We start from the raw sequence: 17,552 nt of genomic DNA, 5'->3' as shown, positions 1-17,552 counted from the left end.
AAATTATTATGAATACAGATGAAGATTTGTCTCAAATGTTGGATGGCAATAGATCGAGTAAAATTATTTACGGCCTATTTTTGATATGACTAAAAATCCGTTAAAACTCGATTTCCAGGTAATGAAAGTCAGCAAAATATAACTTAACTCCTCTCAGCTGAACAAATATGTACAAATAAGTGCACTGTAAAAAAAACAATACGATATGTAATAGTGTCTTTGTAAGACAAAAGCAACTGTACAATAAGTCATCAGTGGAAAAATCGCCCATTATAATCTCCTTCTTAACACACACACACTTGCAATTAACGCTGCAAATCCCATTTTTAGCACCTGAGATGAGTTAAAACCCAGATACGCCCTCTTCCACCACTATGTACGAAATTTTTTTTAGCCTCGATGAAATCTTCGATTGGAACTCGCGAAATCGTGTCCGGCTGCGCGAAACAGTCCGAGCCTCGTTGAACAATTTTAGTTCAACTAATAAATTAACTAGCTGTTGGTAAATGTCGCGAGCTGTCATTTGCATATGCACAGAGCATATAAATTTCCCAAAATTCGCAGTTTTGGAGTCATTTTTTTAGGGGGGAGGGTTCTTAGCAAATTTATCAGTTTAACGCGTGGGACTCAAATGGATGTTAGGTTTAGAGATACAAAGAAATTTCATTCAACAAACTGACATCGTACAATGGTTGTATGGAAGACCTCTTCCCTCATGGATAATGATCAGTCTGATCAGACCCAGTAGTCTTGATGTGGCAAGCATGGGGCAGAAAACGAAGAGAATATCTAAGTTGATACAGCGATTTTCAATAACATTAGGAATGGATGACATAAATGTGCTGGGCATATTTAAATGAAGTTGAAAGTAAATGTGATTCATATTATAATAACATTAAAATTATATTTCACCTAGAATTGTTTTCTGATGCTCCATGCTTATGACAAAAAAGTGCAGAGTGTATGAGACCGGGAGCTGGACAACGGTAAATAACTTCCATCTTATAATTCCATCAAGAAAATCTTCATTTGTGGGCAACCAGGTTTAAGATCATAAAATTTACGATGGCAGTTAGTATTTCTAGTATTCAGTTCCTGATATTGATGGTATGAAAATGGAAATACTTAGCTTACATAACAATAGGTATTATAAAACGAAGTGAATACAATGAACTTGTGAGAACTGCACAGAAGTTTGTACGCCATTATACAACAGGCTTTCGCCAACGCTCAGTATTCAACAGAAGAGTAGAGAGGTCCCATCAATTCATGCTGCGCGAATTCCATACATAACCTAACAAGCAAAACTAAGAATAGCATCGGAATGAGAAGAATTATAATGGAGTAGCGCGTGTAAAACTTGAATACATCATTTATTCGAAAGCATATGCGTTGCTAGATAATTATTCACAAATACATATATACAATCTCATGCGCACTTGAACAGGCTCCACGTCCGTTAAAAGAAATTAATTTCATGTATATATATAAATATATATCAACCACAATATATTGGCAACTCAACAGAGATCATGCAGGGTAACTATAAAATCTTCGAACTAAAGTCTCTCGGACGAGAAATGAAATAATACTACAGTTTAAAATACTCAAATTATGGTTTTTAGAATAGAAAACAATGCATTGCCAAGAATTTGAGGGTGCTGGGGCATGTCATCGTATTTAAAGCGACAACTCGCGACTTGTCCTTACGTTATCAGGTGTTAGGAGAGGCAGTTTATACACAACAATGCGAGGTGCGAAACATGTGCAAGGACACAAAAACAAAGATGACATATACTGCAACTCGGATTTATAAAAAATTCTTACATTTTAAGCAGTCGGAAAAAAACTAAGGTATTATTATTCAAATACAACAATGGGTAAAAAAATTGTCCTTGTGAATTGAAGCTTCATCGTTTCGAATGGGGAAAGAACAAAGCGAAAATCTAAAATTAAGCTGAAATTCTGAATTCTGTACAATTTTGTTGAATACAACACAATCATTCGAGAACCTATTTTAAAACATTTGTCGCCAGAAACGTAAACAGGAAGACGGGAAATATAAAATAATATTTATATATTAATACCTTTTGTCTTTTAATAATCTTTTTAAAGTAAAGCATGCATACTAATTCTATTCGTACATGGTCATCCGCCACTTGCAATTGACATACAAGCGTGACAGACGCGACTCTTATAGAAAAGTTCCAGCCACACGAGCCTTCACAATCTATCACAGAGATAATATCCATTGCCAAAGAGGGAGCCTAATATATACTGGCTCAGTCTCCGCAACCTAGGATGAACGTCTCCACGAAATACCGTCGATAGCAAAAGAATGTCTAGGTTTCAAATTACGGAAGCAAGCGCTTCATTTATCTTTTATTAATCTTTTTTACAGGCGCAACTGACACTAATTCCGTATGAACTTCGGAAAGTCATGTATTCGATGAGCTGGAGAAACAAAACAGCCATTTAAATCATACGCAAAACAATGAAGCCTTTCTTCGGTGGACTGCAGCCTTAGAATAAATTTTGACTTCATATGAGAAGAAGGCAACAGAACTTCAAACGGACAACTCATCTTCTGCAGTACGAGTACCACGAGGGCGTGTAAAAACAATAGTAATAGGATTGGAGAGGACGATTTGAGCGTCATACACTCGACTCTGTTGTAAGATTGCGAGCCCTCATACTTGCTTCACAATTACACTCGTCAGGGACGGCAGAACAGCAAGCTAAAGACGCTGCTGAGCGTTGGATGGCAGCGGAGCAAGTAATTGGCACATGAGCAGCTGTGCTCAAGTTACCTCGACACGTGCATGTTCTCGTGTCGCACGAGGAAACGTAACACTTACCACTGTTGTTCAAGGCTGGCTTTTCACTCAAACACTCGCTGCCACAACGCTCTCGAGGAGAGACTCTAGATTCACAGTTTCTTATGTCGAGGCTGCCGCTAGAGTGGCGATTTACACGACCTGGACCGCAGGCTAGAGAGTCTTTGTCCCGGCCGGTGCACCGGCCGCCGCTGCTACCACATGCAGAATCCCCATTGCTTAAACTACCAAAGTTGCCACAGCTATTTCTTAACGCTATTGAATTCAAAACATTATCGCTGTTATAATTCCCACTATATGTACTAGAGTTAGAGCGATGGCAATGACATCCACCACCGGCGGACACTTTTGCACTACTTTCATCAATCTTACTAGAAGGCACAGACTCGACCGATGATCTGGCAGTGTTGCGGGAGTTTTTAGATAAGACGGAGGTATTGCACTGGTTTTCTTTGAGGCTATGAGAAGGGTATAGAGAGTCAGCAGCTGCTAACGAATGCAATGACGAGATAGATGAACAGCCATTGGATGAAGGACTAAGCTTGCCTCTGTTTGACCCGTTTGGTGAACGATTAAATGAACCCCTAGCGCGACCGTTGCACCGGGGACTCGCAGATGAAGAAGGGCAGTTGACATGGACGTAGCTTGCCGTTTTATTGGCGTGGCTGTTGCGTAGTGGAGGGCGCGACGTCGAGCTTACCTGAGAATCACCGTTGGTAAGGCTTCGTTTTATAGTCATCGACTCGTTGCACATGCAAGTTTTACCATCGTATTTGTCATCTGTGGCGGCACTACTTGCCGCAGCGGCCGCTGCCTGTGCCGACACGGCAAGAGAATTGGCAAATTCGGCGCTAAGTTCTTCATTGTCAGCCAACGAGACGCCGTTCACAGTGATGATCGAAGCGAGAGTCTCCGGTGAAAACGAACTCACAGAGCTGGCATTGCTGAGCTTGTGACTGCCGACACTGGCGCGGCTGACCAGACTTGCTCGGCTTGCGCGACTTGTAGTACTGGAAAATAAACTCAACATAAACACTCGAATCTCCAAATAATTTATCACTAAATTTTCATTCATCATCAAGGACGTACCGAATTGAGTGCTTACTTGGGGGAGAGACAAAGTAGCAAGATGAACATTTTCCATTTTTCTACACATGAATAAATTACAGCAATTACCAGCTTACTGCTACCATGTAATGTTTTCTGTTAAGTTTCCAAGTTAAACTACTTTGAGTAAGCTGGAGTACGTGGGTAACCTTGCAAGTTAGCTCTTCCAATATACCATACGCTTTTTCAACAGTACCTGCATGACGAAGGTGAGCGTGAAATAGGCTGAGAGGACGTGGAAGGTGAACGCTGTCGTAACGTCACCGTGATGACACTCTTCTTGTGCGCTGCGATGACAGCAGGACTGGCAGGCTGGATAAGCACATCAGGAGTACTACGGCTGCAAGGTACGGGGTTAGATGTCATTGTAGCTGCTGTTGCCGCAGAGCTAAGCGGTAATGATGATTTTGAGGTCTCTTCTAGGCAAGCAGACGAAGGATTTGTTTGAGGATCACAATTGTGATCTGCGTCAACTGAGGACGAGCAGGTACATTTAGTTTGTTTGGACGATACAGGTTCCACTGCTTGATTACGCGAGATGTACACAGTCTTAGGTGCGTGGGGTGGCAGTTTATCCGAGTTTACCACCGCGGTCTTTATTGTTTTTTCTTCACTATTTTGCTCATTAGCACTCGATTGGCTGGTAGATTCAATTTTTAGACCGTAAGTGGTGGCAACATTTTTGGCAGTGTTGACGCCGTTTAAGTCGATCTTGCTTGTTGAATCAGAATTGCAAGATGTACCGTGCGACGAGTTTGCAGCAGGACTATGAGGAGCGCTCGTGTCCATAGGACTCGCACCTTCTACCTCCTCTTCCTCACTTTCTCTTTTCTCTTGGACGTCCGAGATACGTTTCTTCACAGGAGATTCCTGAAAATAAATTTTTATTTTGAAAATATCAATACATTCTAAAAAGCTCGAAAATTTCCAGTGTAAAAGTGATATTTCAGTTAATCCCTAACAGTTTATAATTTGATCCATAGTGAAATTATACTCTTATTTCACAGACGACAGAGCAATACTCGACAGAGTATTGCCCAGCTGAGGTATATATACATAACCTAATCTAGTGTTTGAGGTATAATTTGAATTTCAAATAATTATCGACAATATACGTTTTAATTAAAAGGAGGAATTAATTAAGCCTAATCCAAAGCATGGCTAAATTACGACTCAAGTCAAGTTACAGGTTAAATCATGGAAGGAACCACGCGCACTACTAAAAGGAATTCTAAATAACTGGAGAGGCCAAGACATCAGAGTAACTCAACAGCACGTCAGAGCCACCAGTATAGTAAGGCCAAGTTACTCGTATAGCCAACGGGGCCTCGGTGTCGCTGCTGTTCTCGCGCTCAGTGCTGTCTTGTGTGTGCAGGATGGATCGGCCGTGTCCCGGCAACGTAGCGTATGATCGGCCGCGCTCGAACGGCTTCCACGCGATGTTCGTGGGGCCGTTCGCGACGCCGGTGTCATTTGTGGGGTCGAGGGGCAGGGGTGACGTGGGTGCAGGGGGAGGGGTGTCACTGCTTGTCATTTCAGAGGTTGTTGTAGAAGTGGTTGTTGAAGAGTTGCAAGTTGTGTCCTTGTTTGCGTTATTAGATGCTGTAAAAAAAACAAGTTTAATGAAGAACTTAATTTAGAAGCCATAAAGCCTTTATATTTTTATATTCAGATATTGCTTATTTATTATGTTATTTATTAATAATTTTATTCTAATTTGATAAATATCCTCATGAAAATAAAAAAGGATTGACTGAATCACTTTTCTATAAAGTTCCCGCTATTTTCCCAACTGAGACATGAACACTCATAGCAAAGTTTGCATACTACATAATAGAAAGATAATTTAGCAGTATAAAACAAAGCAAGATTAACAAGCTAAGAGTTTTCAATTTACTAGAACAATTACCTACGAAATTTCAGACAGCCAAAGAGGAAGTATATTATTTAATTGAAGTTTTAGCGCAGCACTACACTTATCATAAATCATCTATACGAGCTTTACCTATCACCACTACGTATTCTTACGGTCTTGTTTTGTGCTTCAAAAAAAAACTGCGATGAATTTACTACGAGCTCAACAGAAAACTCGATCTTAATCGTAGTTTTAGTGGTTTAATTTAGAAGCAACGTACACCTTATAGTAAACGCTTGAAATGAACGTACAGCACCAGCGTTGCCATCAGTATATTACCACATCAAATTGACACCCCGGGAAATTTAATTACTCGCAACAAACTTCTTTACCGCTGGACAAATAACGTTCAATGACTTATATAGTCTCTTAAAATTCGAAAAATAACGTAATGAAGAGAAGGAGCGCACCTGCAGTTGGCTTGACAATAGGGGGGTTAAGAGACGCAGGCAGACAGTCCCGAGGAATGTGGTAGGACCAATGCTCTTTGTTGGCCGCGTTCGTCACGGTGTTCTCGTTGCTCTGCCTCCGCTGTGGTGGCCAAGTGGAGATAAATTTCAGAGTGATTCGGTTGCTCTTGACAAACGTTTAATACATAGAATAAACAATTTAAAATTGATTTGCTAAATAATTGAATCATTCTGCATGATTCTAAAAATCATCTATGATAAATAAATACGATCTTTTGGAATTGAGACATTCTCTAGCAAAACACGGACATTTAAAGCAAATTGGATTTATATATCTTGTGACCATGCCTCAATCTTTCAAATCATAAACAATGTTTATAAATAATCAGCTTCTAATGGAATATTATTGAAAAGCTAACAACTGATGAAAAACTTGGTATTATATTGAAATTACAGCAACTGCTGCATTGCAATTATCTTTCATGTTCAGTTTCCTGTTCTTTCGTTTGTACTATGGGGAAAACGGTAGGATACAAAATTTAGGACAAGTAAGTTTGATACGTTAAACAAAGAATGAAGCAAGGCTTAATAAACAGTATCGTCCAGGCATGTATACATTAGAAAGCCAGTTATATAAGCGTTCTAGAGTCAATCACTTCATAAATCCGTTTTGGAAGACATGCAGCAGAATCCATTCCTTGAATGTTGTGCCCCACATAGGAGTTCTGAATCATTCTCACCTGATAGAAGAGGAGGTACGCGTCTTGAGTGACGACTTGATCCGCTGACACTTCCTTGACTCTGCTGTCGTCGAACTCGTACCACTCGCCTGAACTCGGGTTATGGCACACAGCTGCCAACCATAAACGTTATTATATTAGTCCCTTTCAACCCAAGAGGTGAAAATAATACACAAAGCGCTATTGAAGGCAAGGTATATGCAAAACTTAACTAGCTTCAGACGTCAGTTGAAATTCAACTTTGGCACATAATAAAAAAATGAATATAACTCCCGAAAAGGTTATTTTTTGACTCACAGATATGGTGGTTATAAAAAGTCATACAGTAAAAGTTAGCAACTTTATCTGTATAAAAAATACTAATTCAACAGAACCACACATTTTGAACACCATTCACAGAAGAAGAACTCACCAGTATAGTGCCCGCCTTGCAAATCCTTGCCGTGATGGTTGCACACGGCATAAAGATCATAAACGTGTTTGTCTTCAAGTTGCTGTTGCTGCTGTAATCGCTTGGGCTTACGCCAAGGCGACCACACTCCTGAACCCATGCTGCTCATACTCGTGATACTCTTGTCTTTAGACTCCTCCGTGTTGCCAACATAAATTCCCTTCTTGCAATTTTCAGGGGAACTTTTGTTGACGCTTGTTGAGTAACTGCTGCGTTGAGCCACGTAATCCGAGATATCAACGCCCGTCAAGGGAAACGATACGAACGTGTTCAGTTTTGAGGAGCTGTTGCTGTTCAGAGAATTCTGGAATAGAATATATTTGTTAGAAAGAAAATAGATGTTACCTGAGGTTAATCTTCGACCAACAAAGATTCCAGAACAGGCACAGATAAAGTAATGTTATGGTATCAAAAGAATCGCGGAAAATCAGGACAAAAATAAAGGAAGACATGAGAAAATTGGAGTTCACACAAGAAATTACTCGGGGAAGTACATAAGAATAGACTTGAAAAATACCACTGGACCACCACTTGAGTCCAGTGGCGGTCCCATAAGAATTTAATCAAGTACACGTAGCGGCTTAAGTATACATAGCGGCTAATTTTTCGTTTGTGATTAGTGGGTCTAGATAGGAACGTCTCCAGTGATAGGCTGACAGAGTTACGATTTCGTAACTATATGCGATAGTACCGTATGGCCCCAGATGTACACAGACCTGCCTAAACCTTTTGAGGTGCAGCACGAGGATCTGTGGTGCTGACCAGAGCATCAGGCACTTCACTCCCTGCTCCTTCCTGTCACAAGAAGGGCAGTGCCACGCGTCGCCGCTGCTTAGCTGCTCCGCACTCGAATGAAGCTGCAATGAGTCAAAAATTATTATGAACAAAAAAACAATGACGAGTTGCAGAGGTTTTAGTAATTTATTTATGCAACAATTTCGGAAGAACAGAAGATGACAAAAAGAAGTAAAACAAGTCAATATTGCGAATATACTTTTGGAAAACACAACATTCATATTATTTTCATTCACAACATCAAAGAAGTTAGAAAACTTAGCATAATGCGTTGATTTCAATGAAAGATAGATATTGACTTGGAGAAAGAGACAGGTTAATAAAGCAAACACAAGGGATAATCATCTATGGTATACTAAGAGCTCACCCGCAGACAGTCTGCTAGGGTAGTGGGTGGTGGCTGGGGTGGACTGCGTTTGAGTTCGTCCACGCTGCTGTGTCGCTCCACGTGGTCTATGTCGTCAACGATGTACCTGCGCATGGAAATGATAACTCTTACCTCTAAGTTATGTAATGTCAAGTAAATCACGTGGACTTAATTCACCAAAAAATCTAAATAACCCGAGTAGACAAAAAATAAAGTCGCTTTGTTCTTAGCACATAACTAATTTTCTACCGCTCGAGTTTCACATAGAAATCATAGTAATAAATGAAAGCCATTATAAAATCAATATCTCACTATTTTGGATCAAGGCATCTTTGTATCGATAAATATATAATCGATAATAGTTTAGGCATTTTTTCAGAATTAGAATTAGTAACAATAAGAAAATTCTAAATTCAAGCTAAGGTAAATAATCATTGAGCAATCAAGGCCACAAAAAATTTTTTTGATCCTATCAGCAAAACCTAACGTGTAATTCACATGAATTTAAAGCAATGGAGGCCATTGGTAGGCACAAAAATGAATTTATATTCGAGTGTGCATGGGAATCAACCAATAGATAGAGCATATTATCTGTAATAATTATTACAATATAGTATATTGTATTGAATAATTACTGTAATATAGTATCTTGTATTGAATAATTACTAAAATATAGTATATTGTATTAAATAATTACTATAATATAGTATATCGTATTGAATAATTACAATAGTATGGTAAATTGTATTGAATTATTACTACAATAAAGTATATCGTATTGTAATTACTATAATAAAGTATATTGTAGTAATTAATCATTTTTCTGACTTTGTTTTCATGTGGGGCTGCCACAGCAGGAGGAGTTTGAGGTGCTGAGGCTGGTGAGGGCAACAGAGAGCGAGCGCCTGGTCCACGCTCTGGCTGTACAAGGGAAGCTCGACGCTGCTGGCGATGCTCACGCCTTCTTCGTCACCTTCACAAACACGCACTTGGAAAACGTCTTCCTGTAACAAAATTATCAAACATCTTTATAACTTTTACATATAAAATTATAACCCATCCTTATAAAATATAAAATTATAACACATCCTTATAATATATGAAATTTTGGCACATCCATATAACATATAAAATTATAACACATCCTTATAACATATGAAATTATAGCACATCCTTATAACATATAAAATAATAACCCATCCTTATAACATATAAAATTATAACAATTACAGGTTACACTTGGTGAGATGGTTGACTATACTTAGATTATTACTTTTTAGTATTAATGAGACTCTTTATCCAAGCAAATGAATCATATTCACCGGTGATACTTCTCGAGATGTTGACAATTTCGTCACTGGCTTTCAAAATGATAACTTGACATATTGAAATATTTAATTTTTGAATAAAATGTTTCCTGTAGACAAAATTTTCTCCATCTTAACGTTACAATTGAACCCTTTCATTTCACAGCTATAGGCAAAGTTGATCAAATATAGCACTTTAACTCACAATGAAGTCATAGAAATTAAGTTAATAATAGATATTAATACATTAATATTAATACCTTAAGTTAATGAGGTCAATCATTGAAATTAAATTGGGAAAGTAGACCGCCATAAAATACATTGTATGGAATGGAAAGCCGATAACACAAGCCTAATATGAACAACTGGTAGGCCAAATCTTCCTATAAACAAAGCAAGGCGCAAATTTGCTTTGCACCCATAAGAGGCTAGAGTAAGCGACCTCGAGCAGCGAGGTGAGAGTTAGCGAGGTGACGGTAGTGGCCATCTCTTTGAGGAGCAGCTTCTGCAGGTCCCTGTAGGAGATGTCGCGAGCCACCTGCGACTGGTACACTCCGCCAAACCTACGAGAGAGAAGCACATTAGGGACCGTACTATCAAAAATACTTATAAACTCCCTTTTAACTTATGGTTAAAAAATGGTAACTCCCTTAGCCAATCACTGACGGCATTTTTATATGGTTAAAAAATCGTAACTCCCCTAGCCAATCACTGACGGCATTTTTATATGGTTAAAAAATCGTAACTCCCTTAGCCAATCACTGACGGCATTTTTATATGGTTAAAAAATCGTCAGTCGATCACTACAGGCATTTTTATCTATCCTTGTGCTAATCTCAAACGAGAAATCAGCTGCTATGTTTACCTAGGCCGCTAAGACTACTTTAGAAAGTTCTAATCACGGCCAAAGAAAATAATAGCAGAAGCAGTATAAGAGTGCTGACGCATATTAATGAAAATAGATAGCTGCCCTCTTATTTATCTGCTGTAAAGATGTACCTATGGTAATGTCATTGTGGAAATAAGTTGCTGAATATATTTCACAGAATCAATATATCTTGCAGCGACAATATAAATTATAAGTAATTTCAACCTATACGAAATAACCGTCTGAACTACTTGGACGCAAACCTATAAATAATCATTTTTCCCATGTAATAAAATTGTAAAGTGAATCTGCAAACATTGTAAGCCAGGAAATCAACACGAAGTTTAAATTGAAGAATTTCTATTTTTTTAGAGTGATATCTATATTCGTTTCATCAAGAGCATTACGGATTCATGTATAAACGACACCCCACACGACTAAACATACCATAATCAACACTCGATAGTCGATGCATCAGTATAAACTGTTTTTTCAACAAGACGTTCACTTTTAATAAGATATTTACAATAAGTAAATATGATGAGCGTGACGCCAACTGAAGAGACGCACCTGACGTATCCGTCGTCAGCAGACACGACGTTGAGCCACGTGATGAGTACGAACGGCCCCTGGTCTTCAGAGGGCGTCGCGTCTACAGGCAACTCTATGGCGTGCACGCTGCCACCGCTGCCGATGCTGTCAACGTTGCAGTCGTCTGTTGAAAACAATCACAGTCAATTTGAGAAACAAAATTATTATGAGAAACAAAGTTTATGAGAAACAAAGTTATTACTTCAATGTAATTAAAGCTATATGAACTGCTGATGTTGTCTGTTGAAAACAATCACAGTAATGTCGAAGACTGTTTATACTTCAATGTAATTAAAGCTATATGAGCTGTTGAAGTTGTCTGTCTGTTGAAAACAATCACAGTTATGTCAATGACCGTTTTTACTTCAATGTAATTAAAGCTGAATCAGCAGTGGATGTCGAAGAGTAAAGCTGTGTTGCACGTTTCATACCAAAAGAAAGGAATAAATAGTCCAATTCTAACGTAAATAGTGTCAGTAGTGCAGGTATCTTAATTTTTTATTACCATCTTGTCAAATGTAACGCGTCGCAATGAGTAGGTATTTTGCATCTCCACTGATGCTGTTATCGACGATCCATGTCAATTATTCGCGGAATATTGCTGAATTACTCCGAGAGCGCAATTTAACCCTAGTTTGATATTCAACCCACGCGTTTCATTATCGTACTCTCAGAAGAAATGGACTTTCAAGAGAAATCCTCGAAAGCGATGGATCCACGAAACCCTTAGACATTATTTTGTTACACCCCACCCAGAAGCGCGATTTAACATCATCAGAAATAGTTGGGGCTGGAGAACCTTTCGTTTTAAATATATTTCTTAAAATTTTTAATAAATTTCCGAACGCGATGGAGTGAAATGTAAAATAACACGAATTGCTTTGCTCAAAAGGTTTTACACTGTGCAGTGTAAATTGAACCAGAAACTGTGTAATCATGACCATTCACCTCATTGACCAATAATGTAACTGTAACGGTACTCATGCCTTAATTACAGAATAGTCAGGGTATAATTGGATTAGAAAAGTTACCTACGTCAGTCCTAGTTGAATAATAGGTATAATAGTCAGGTATTAAATTTAATTCAGAAGCAGGTCGAATACTGAATAAGTCAGTCAATATATAAATGTTATTCAGAAGGATTAATAAATAAAGGTTATTCAGAAGCAAAAATAAGCAAGTTACCAGCAAATGTGCGATGGAAGCCACTACCGTCCACCTCGACCATGATGAGCGAGGCCAGCTCCAGCCCGCAGTCTGCGGCGAGCGTGCGACGTAACTCACCGAAGCTGCTGCCCACCACCACGTTCACGCCCAGGCACACCTTCAGCAAAAATGTTAATAAATACAGAGTTGCCTATAGCATAGCGTAATTTTTAGGATTAATAGCATAGCGTTATTTTTAGGATTATTAGTCTTTACTATACAAAAGTGTTCACGAAAAACACGTTAACAACCCTAGCGGCGCAAGAAATGTCAATCTAACTGCAATATTGTGACCTAAATTGCTATATTTTTAATGTTGAATTTTCATTAAGTTGTTGATACCGCCAAGTGGTTGTCAATGAACTATATTTAACATGAAGCACCCATAAATCACGTTTCCGCCCAGTTACGCTTTCAACTTTTGAATTGAATGAGGTAAAATTATTAAATGATATTATACAATAGTAAGAATGGAGTTCTAGTTGACATCTAATGAACGAAAAAAGCAATTAGACTAGCCAGCCAACACACCTGCTTAGGCTGCTGGTTAAGATAAACAACCGTCACGAACACGGGCATGAGCTCAACGTGCGGGATGGGCAGAGACACACACATGAAGGGGTCAAATGTGTTGCTCTCACACTGACATCTCGGACATCGCAGCGATGACCGGAACTGTGCCTGAAAAAAACAACACTTGTTATCATTTTGTCAAATGTGACAGAATTTTGTCGAATGTGACATAATTTGTGTCGAATGTTACATAATTTTTGTCGAATAAAACATATATGGTGATGGAATGCTTAATTATGACAACTTTGGATTCGCTAATGCGTCAGAAGGGATGTTAGTGTTTTCACAGATGGTGAAGATTAACTTGAACTTTGCAATATTGTGATAAATATTTGGTGAAAATAATGCAGGTTAAGAGAGATTCTTTAGGCTCTTAACATATTTTTATGCAAAACTCCGTTGCATGAACAGAAACTCCGAAGCCGTTGTAAACATTATACCTATAGGTTTTTGTTTTCTTATACGCAAGCGACACTTCGAACGTCGCAGAGAAATGGCTGAATTCTTGGCTTTTAATCACCTAAGATGATGATAATTTGTGTTTCGTTTGTATGTGAGCTTTCTCAAAAGGGGCATTTATGTGAGCGCAAAACTGGAATAGACAAGTTGCCAATAATAACGCCCCCAAACCGATAAAGAATAAAGTGCTTTCTCTCCCAGATTTTTCGAAAGAAAATTCCGCTTTCTAGTTTAGATTGTAAAAATACTGAATAAAAGTCATTGATTGCAATATTCAATGATTCGCTTTAAAAGGACTTAGAGAAATTGGATAAATTGAACTTTATCTCACCTGGAAGATATGTTGCACGAAGGAGCTGTTACAGCGCAAGTGGTTATTGAGCGTCTCCGAGGCCACCACCTCGTCTGGGCGGCCGTGAGAACTCTGAAATAGCCCAATGAAATAAATAACAAATTTATACTCCCAAGTCAATGCGGTTCATTACAGCAAAAAAATCAATAGGGAAAAAAATAATGCTTTCTACACAAAAAAGCTCAAAGATATGCAATATTAACTTTAGAGCAACAATATACTTTATAAGCAAGTTTCATTAATTTTACGTTGTTTGTGGATTGTGTTAAGTTCACACAATCATGTACGTAAATCCTTGCTCTGACTTAAAATTAGAAAGAGAAAGACGCGACATTCTACGGATCCGAGACCACGAAATAGTTTTCCTCATTTTAAGAGATATTCAAAAGCGTAAGAAAAAGAAAACGTGTTCTGAGAGTTGCAGGGATGAAGACTATAGTAGCGACTTCATTACCAGTAAAAAAATAATAATAATCTGGAAACAATGAACGATTGGCTTGGAGCGATAAGACCACAAAATAATCTTTAAATTTTTTTAAAAATAAATGTTTCACTTTAGTAAGGGATAGAGACAATGATATGACGACAAAATAGGCTTTAAAGATTTCAAAATGAAAGGTTTCACTTTAGTAAGGGATAGAGACAAGGGAGCTGTGCTAAGGCCACATAGCCGCACTCCAAGTGTAGTCAGAAGGGAAGGGCTTAAGTATGACGATTAGATGGCATGCAGTGATGTAGAGAATGCCGGCAAGCCTGTGGGGTGCGGCAAGCACTCACTTCAATGAGGTGCGAGAGACATTTTCTGCCATCCAAACACCAGAAAAACGCGGCTAAGACCACGCCTCGCAACAAGTAAACACAAGCGCCAGACTAATTTCATTTAACAGTAAGTAATGGAGCTACCACAGAACGACATAATAAATTCGAGGGAAGGGAATACTTCCCTCGAACGGTCGACGCAGTTCCCTCGAACTGCGTTTGTCGACGGTCAGAACATAGAAGCAGGTTTTTTGGGGGTAAACATGACTAACTTCAACTTTGAAACGCAACGAAACGGTACACTTCAGTAAGTCGAGTATAATAGCCAGTTAGCGATTTAAAGGATAAAAGCATTCAGCAGCTTAGTTAAAACGAAAATAAAATACGCACATGTATACAAGACTCGTAGAAAAAGCTAAAAAAGCGAACAAAATTTCCTCAGCACAGCATGACGTGTAGCCAACGGTTGAGGTATTCAGCTCGCCGTCTAGCCTAGTCCACAAATTCAATATTTTGTTGGCAAATTAGGCAGTAACTAAAACTGATATCAGCCGTAGTATGATTATTCCACTAGCGACAAGAAGCTCCATTAATTAGACTCCTAGGTAAAGTGGGTGGAAGATAGTAAATTGGTAGTCCTAGTCTACCAGAGATAGTAGATAACATCAGAACGCACTTCAGTTGTAGGTGAGATAAAGGCTTACAGTTGAAGCCATAGGCGTACAGTGCGGGAGCAAACATCTGTCTCGTCTTGACGACACTAAAATGTATTCAAGACTAGAGGAGTTCTCCACAGAGTATAATTTTATTGCTGCACCTAAGCAACAACTATAACGAAAATGAATGCCGAGCTCATTTAAAAAATTTTTGATTAAAAATATACATAGTAAATTGATTAAGATAAATCATTTAGGATTAATTAATTCAGGTCCAAGCAAACGAAAGCCACGAAATCTCCTTTTTTTGGACTATACAGGTCCAATCTTCTTTGCCATGAAATAACCTAAATCTTGTGCTTGGACGTTCAAAGCCAGGTTCCACTGTATCCAAATATAAGATCATGATTCATGAGTAATAATCGGATGAAATAAAGTGCTATCTTTCTAAAGACGATGCAAGTGATATGCCGAGTAAAAACTGCTATTTGGTGAGCGAATCAAAAACGCAGGGATACCATCGATTAGGTATATTTTATTATATTTTTGCAGGGAAATAGATTTTTTGCGTAGCCGTCGTTTATTTCAAAATATCTTACGTGGTCATCAAGATATTTATACACATCTTCTTACCCGCGGATCATGGTGGCAACAAACTCAAATAATAGCTTTTAACTAGTTTTGCTATTGATGAGCTACCTTGTTTTGTTTGTTTGTTTCAATTGACATAGCGTGGCCAAGACTGACAGGCAATGGCATGAGTCATAGCAGACGAGCAGAGCACTGCTGTCTTCGTGGAGTGAGTGTCGCGCCTCGAGCTATAACGGAAGCTTTTCAAGGGCGGGGTCTCTAGCACGCTGCTTACGCTGCCAGCACAGAAATTCAACCCTTGCCGGACTGCAAAGGTACAACTGTACCTACAGTCAGTACGAATAGAAAGTTGTAAAACTATGCAGTCTGACAAGGGTTAAATGACCGAAAATATAGAGCGAAAATTTACCATCACGTGTAATAGGTATATACAACAACAAAAGCGCAGCGAGAGAAGCAGTACAACATCGTCTAAAATATTAACGTAGATTTTCATAGTTCATATATAGGTAAAAACCAGTATGTATTTTGATAATGACTGTAGGATTAATATGCTACAGTGCAATTTGTGCAACTGCACGGTACTTCATTCAGAGCTAACAACTACCTACCTATAAATTAGATATGGTAATTTGCAGTTAATACATTGATAACATAACGCATGGCGAAACAATTGTTGAAGGTTGCATAATGATATCAAACATTGTCTCTATTACTTTTATAGTATCAAACACAGATGTAAATATATGGTTTACAGAACAATTACGACACAATAATGCAAGGGAGCTATAAATTATACCATAAAAATTCTGTTTATAACTGTTTCTTATTAACCGCGACTGTTCTAACTCTACTGAAAAAAAATAAACCCAACAACGCATTCTTTGATTATAGACTGCTGATTTTTATGGAGCTGAACTTTAGTCAATTTAAAGTGAGCAGACAGATAAGCGATCACAGCAATTATCATTTACATTCACATGTTATTAGTCTTCCACAGCTTTAAAATTCACAACGCGTCAAAGTGCTCGCTCCAGTGCCGCCCATATAGGATGAGGTCCCAACAACGCAGATCATCAAGATTAGTTGTAATACCCATATAAATAAGCCCCAGGTGATGACAAAGAAACCAAGCAGGTATCAGGTAAGAAACGACCTTCGTTTCGCGCGCACATGTTTTCCGGAACTCCAAGCCAGCAGTTACAGTACGGCTACACACATAATTAGGCTACGCGCTGAGTGTGTAGTTCCAGTAGTACTATTATTATTGAGCACAGGAAGTCGAGGGGACAAAAGTGACTGCAATCGCACCGGAAGCTGGATTCAATGGCTAAATTTACCTTATTCAGTATGGTTAGATACAGGGGGCTGAACAACAGCAACACCAGAAGTCAGGGTAAACAAAAGGGAACGCAATATACTACGCATTACACCGTTCTGTCTGTTGGATTCGGGAGAAAATAATTGTACACGTAATTTTAAGTATAAGAGGAATATAAAAGCAAAAAATTCTGTTTTCAATGTTTGGCAAAGGGGCAGTACAAATAATACATGCCACATTATAATGT

The 17,552-nt window shown here is 38.6% G+C and overlaps 1 protein-coding gene across 1 annotated transcript in view; it reads right to left on the bottom strand.

Moving 5' to 3' along the window:
* Nucleotides 1–134: 134 nt before the first annotated feature.
* The window catches only part of LOC108666998 (ubiquitin carboxyl-terminal hydrolase 31), a 35,906-nt gene continuing 18,488 nt past the window's right edge, over nt 135–17,552 (bottom strand). Inside the window, exons 4-17 of the mRNA XM_018153976.2 lie at nt 13,958–14,050; nt 13,126–13,275; nt 12,574–12,712; nt 11,368–11,512; nt 10,372–10,492; nt 9,451–9,626; nt 8,623–8,728; nt 8,177–8,317; nt 7,422–7,764; nt 7,010–7,122; nt 6,270–6,390; nt 5,254–5,546; nt 4,141–4,814; nt 135–3,847 (exon numbers count right to left, since the gene is read on the bottom strand). Coding sequence (XP_018009465.1) covers nt 2,656–3,847; nt 4,141–4,814; nt 5,254–5,546; nt 6,270–6,390; nt 7,010–7,122; nt 7,422–7,764; nt 8,177–8,317; nt 8,623–8,728; nt 9,451–9,626; nt 10,372–10,492; nt 11,368–11,512; nt 12,574–12,712; nt 13,126–13,275; nt 13,958–14,050 — 3,807 coding nt within the window. The 3' untranslated portion in view covers nt 135–2,655. The remainder of the gene's footprint in view (nt 3,848–4,140; nt 4,815–5,253; nt 5,547–6,269; nt 6,391–7,009; nt 7,123–7,421; nt 7,765–8,176; nt 8,318–8,622; nt 8,729–9,450; nt 9,627–10,371; nt 10,493–11,367; nt 11,513–12,573; nt 12,713–13,125; nt 13,276–13,957; nt 14,051–17,552) is intronic.

This window comes from Hyalella azteca, unplaced genomic scaffold, assembly GCF_000764305.2.
Source record: "Hyalella azteca isolate HAZT.00-mixed unplaced genomic scaffold, Hazt_2.0.2 contig12485, whole genome shotgun sequence".
Lineage (NCBI taxonomy): Eukaryota > Metazoa > Arthropoda > Malacostraca > Amphipoda > Hyalellidae > Hyalella > Hyalella azteca.
Note: the sequence above shows the minus strand (reverse complement) of the source record. Positions and strands in the feature narration are given on the sequence as shown.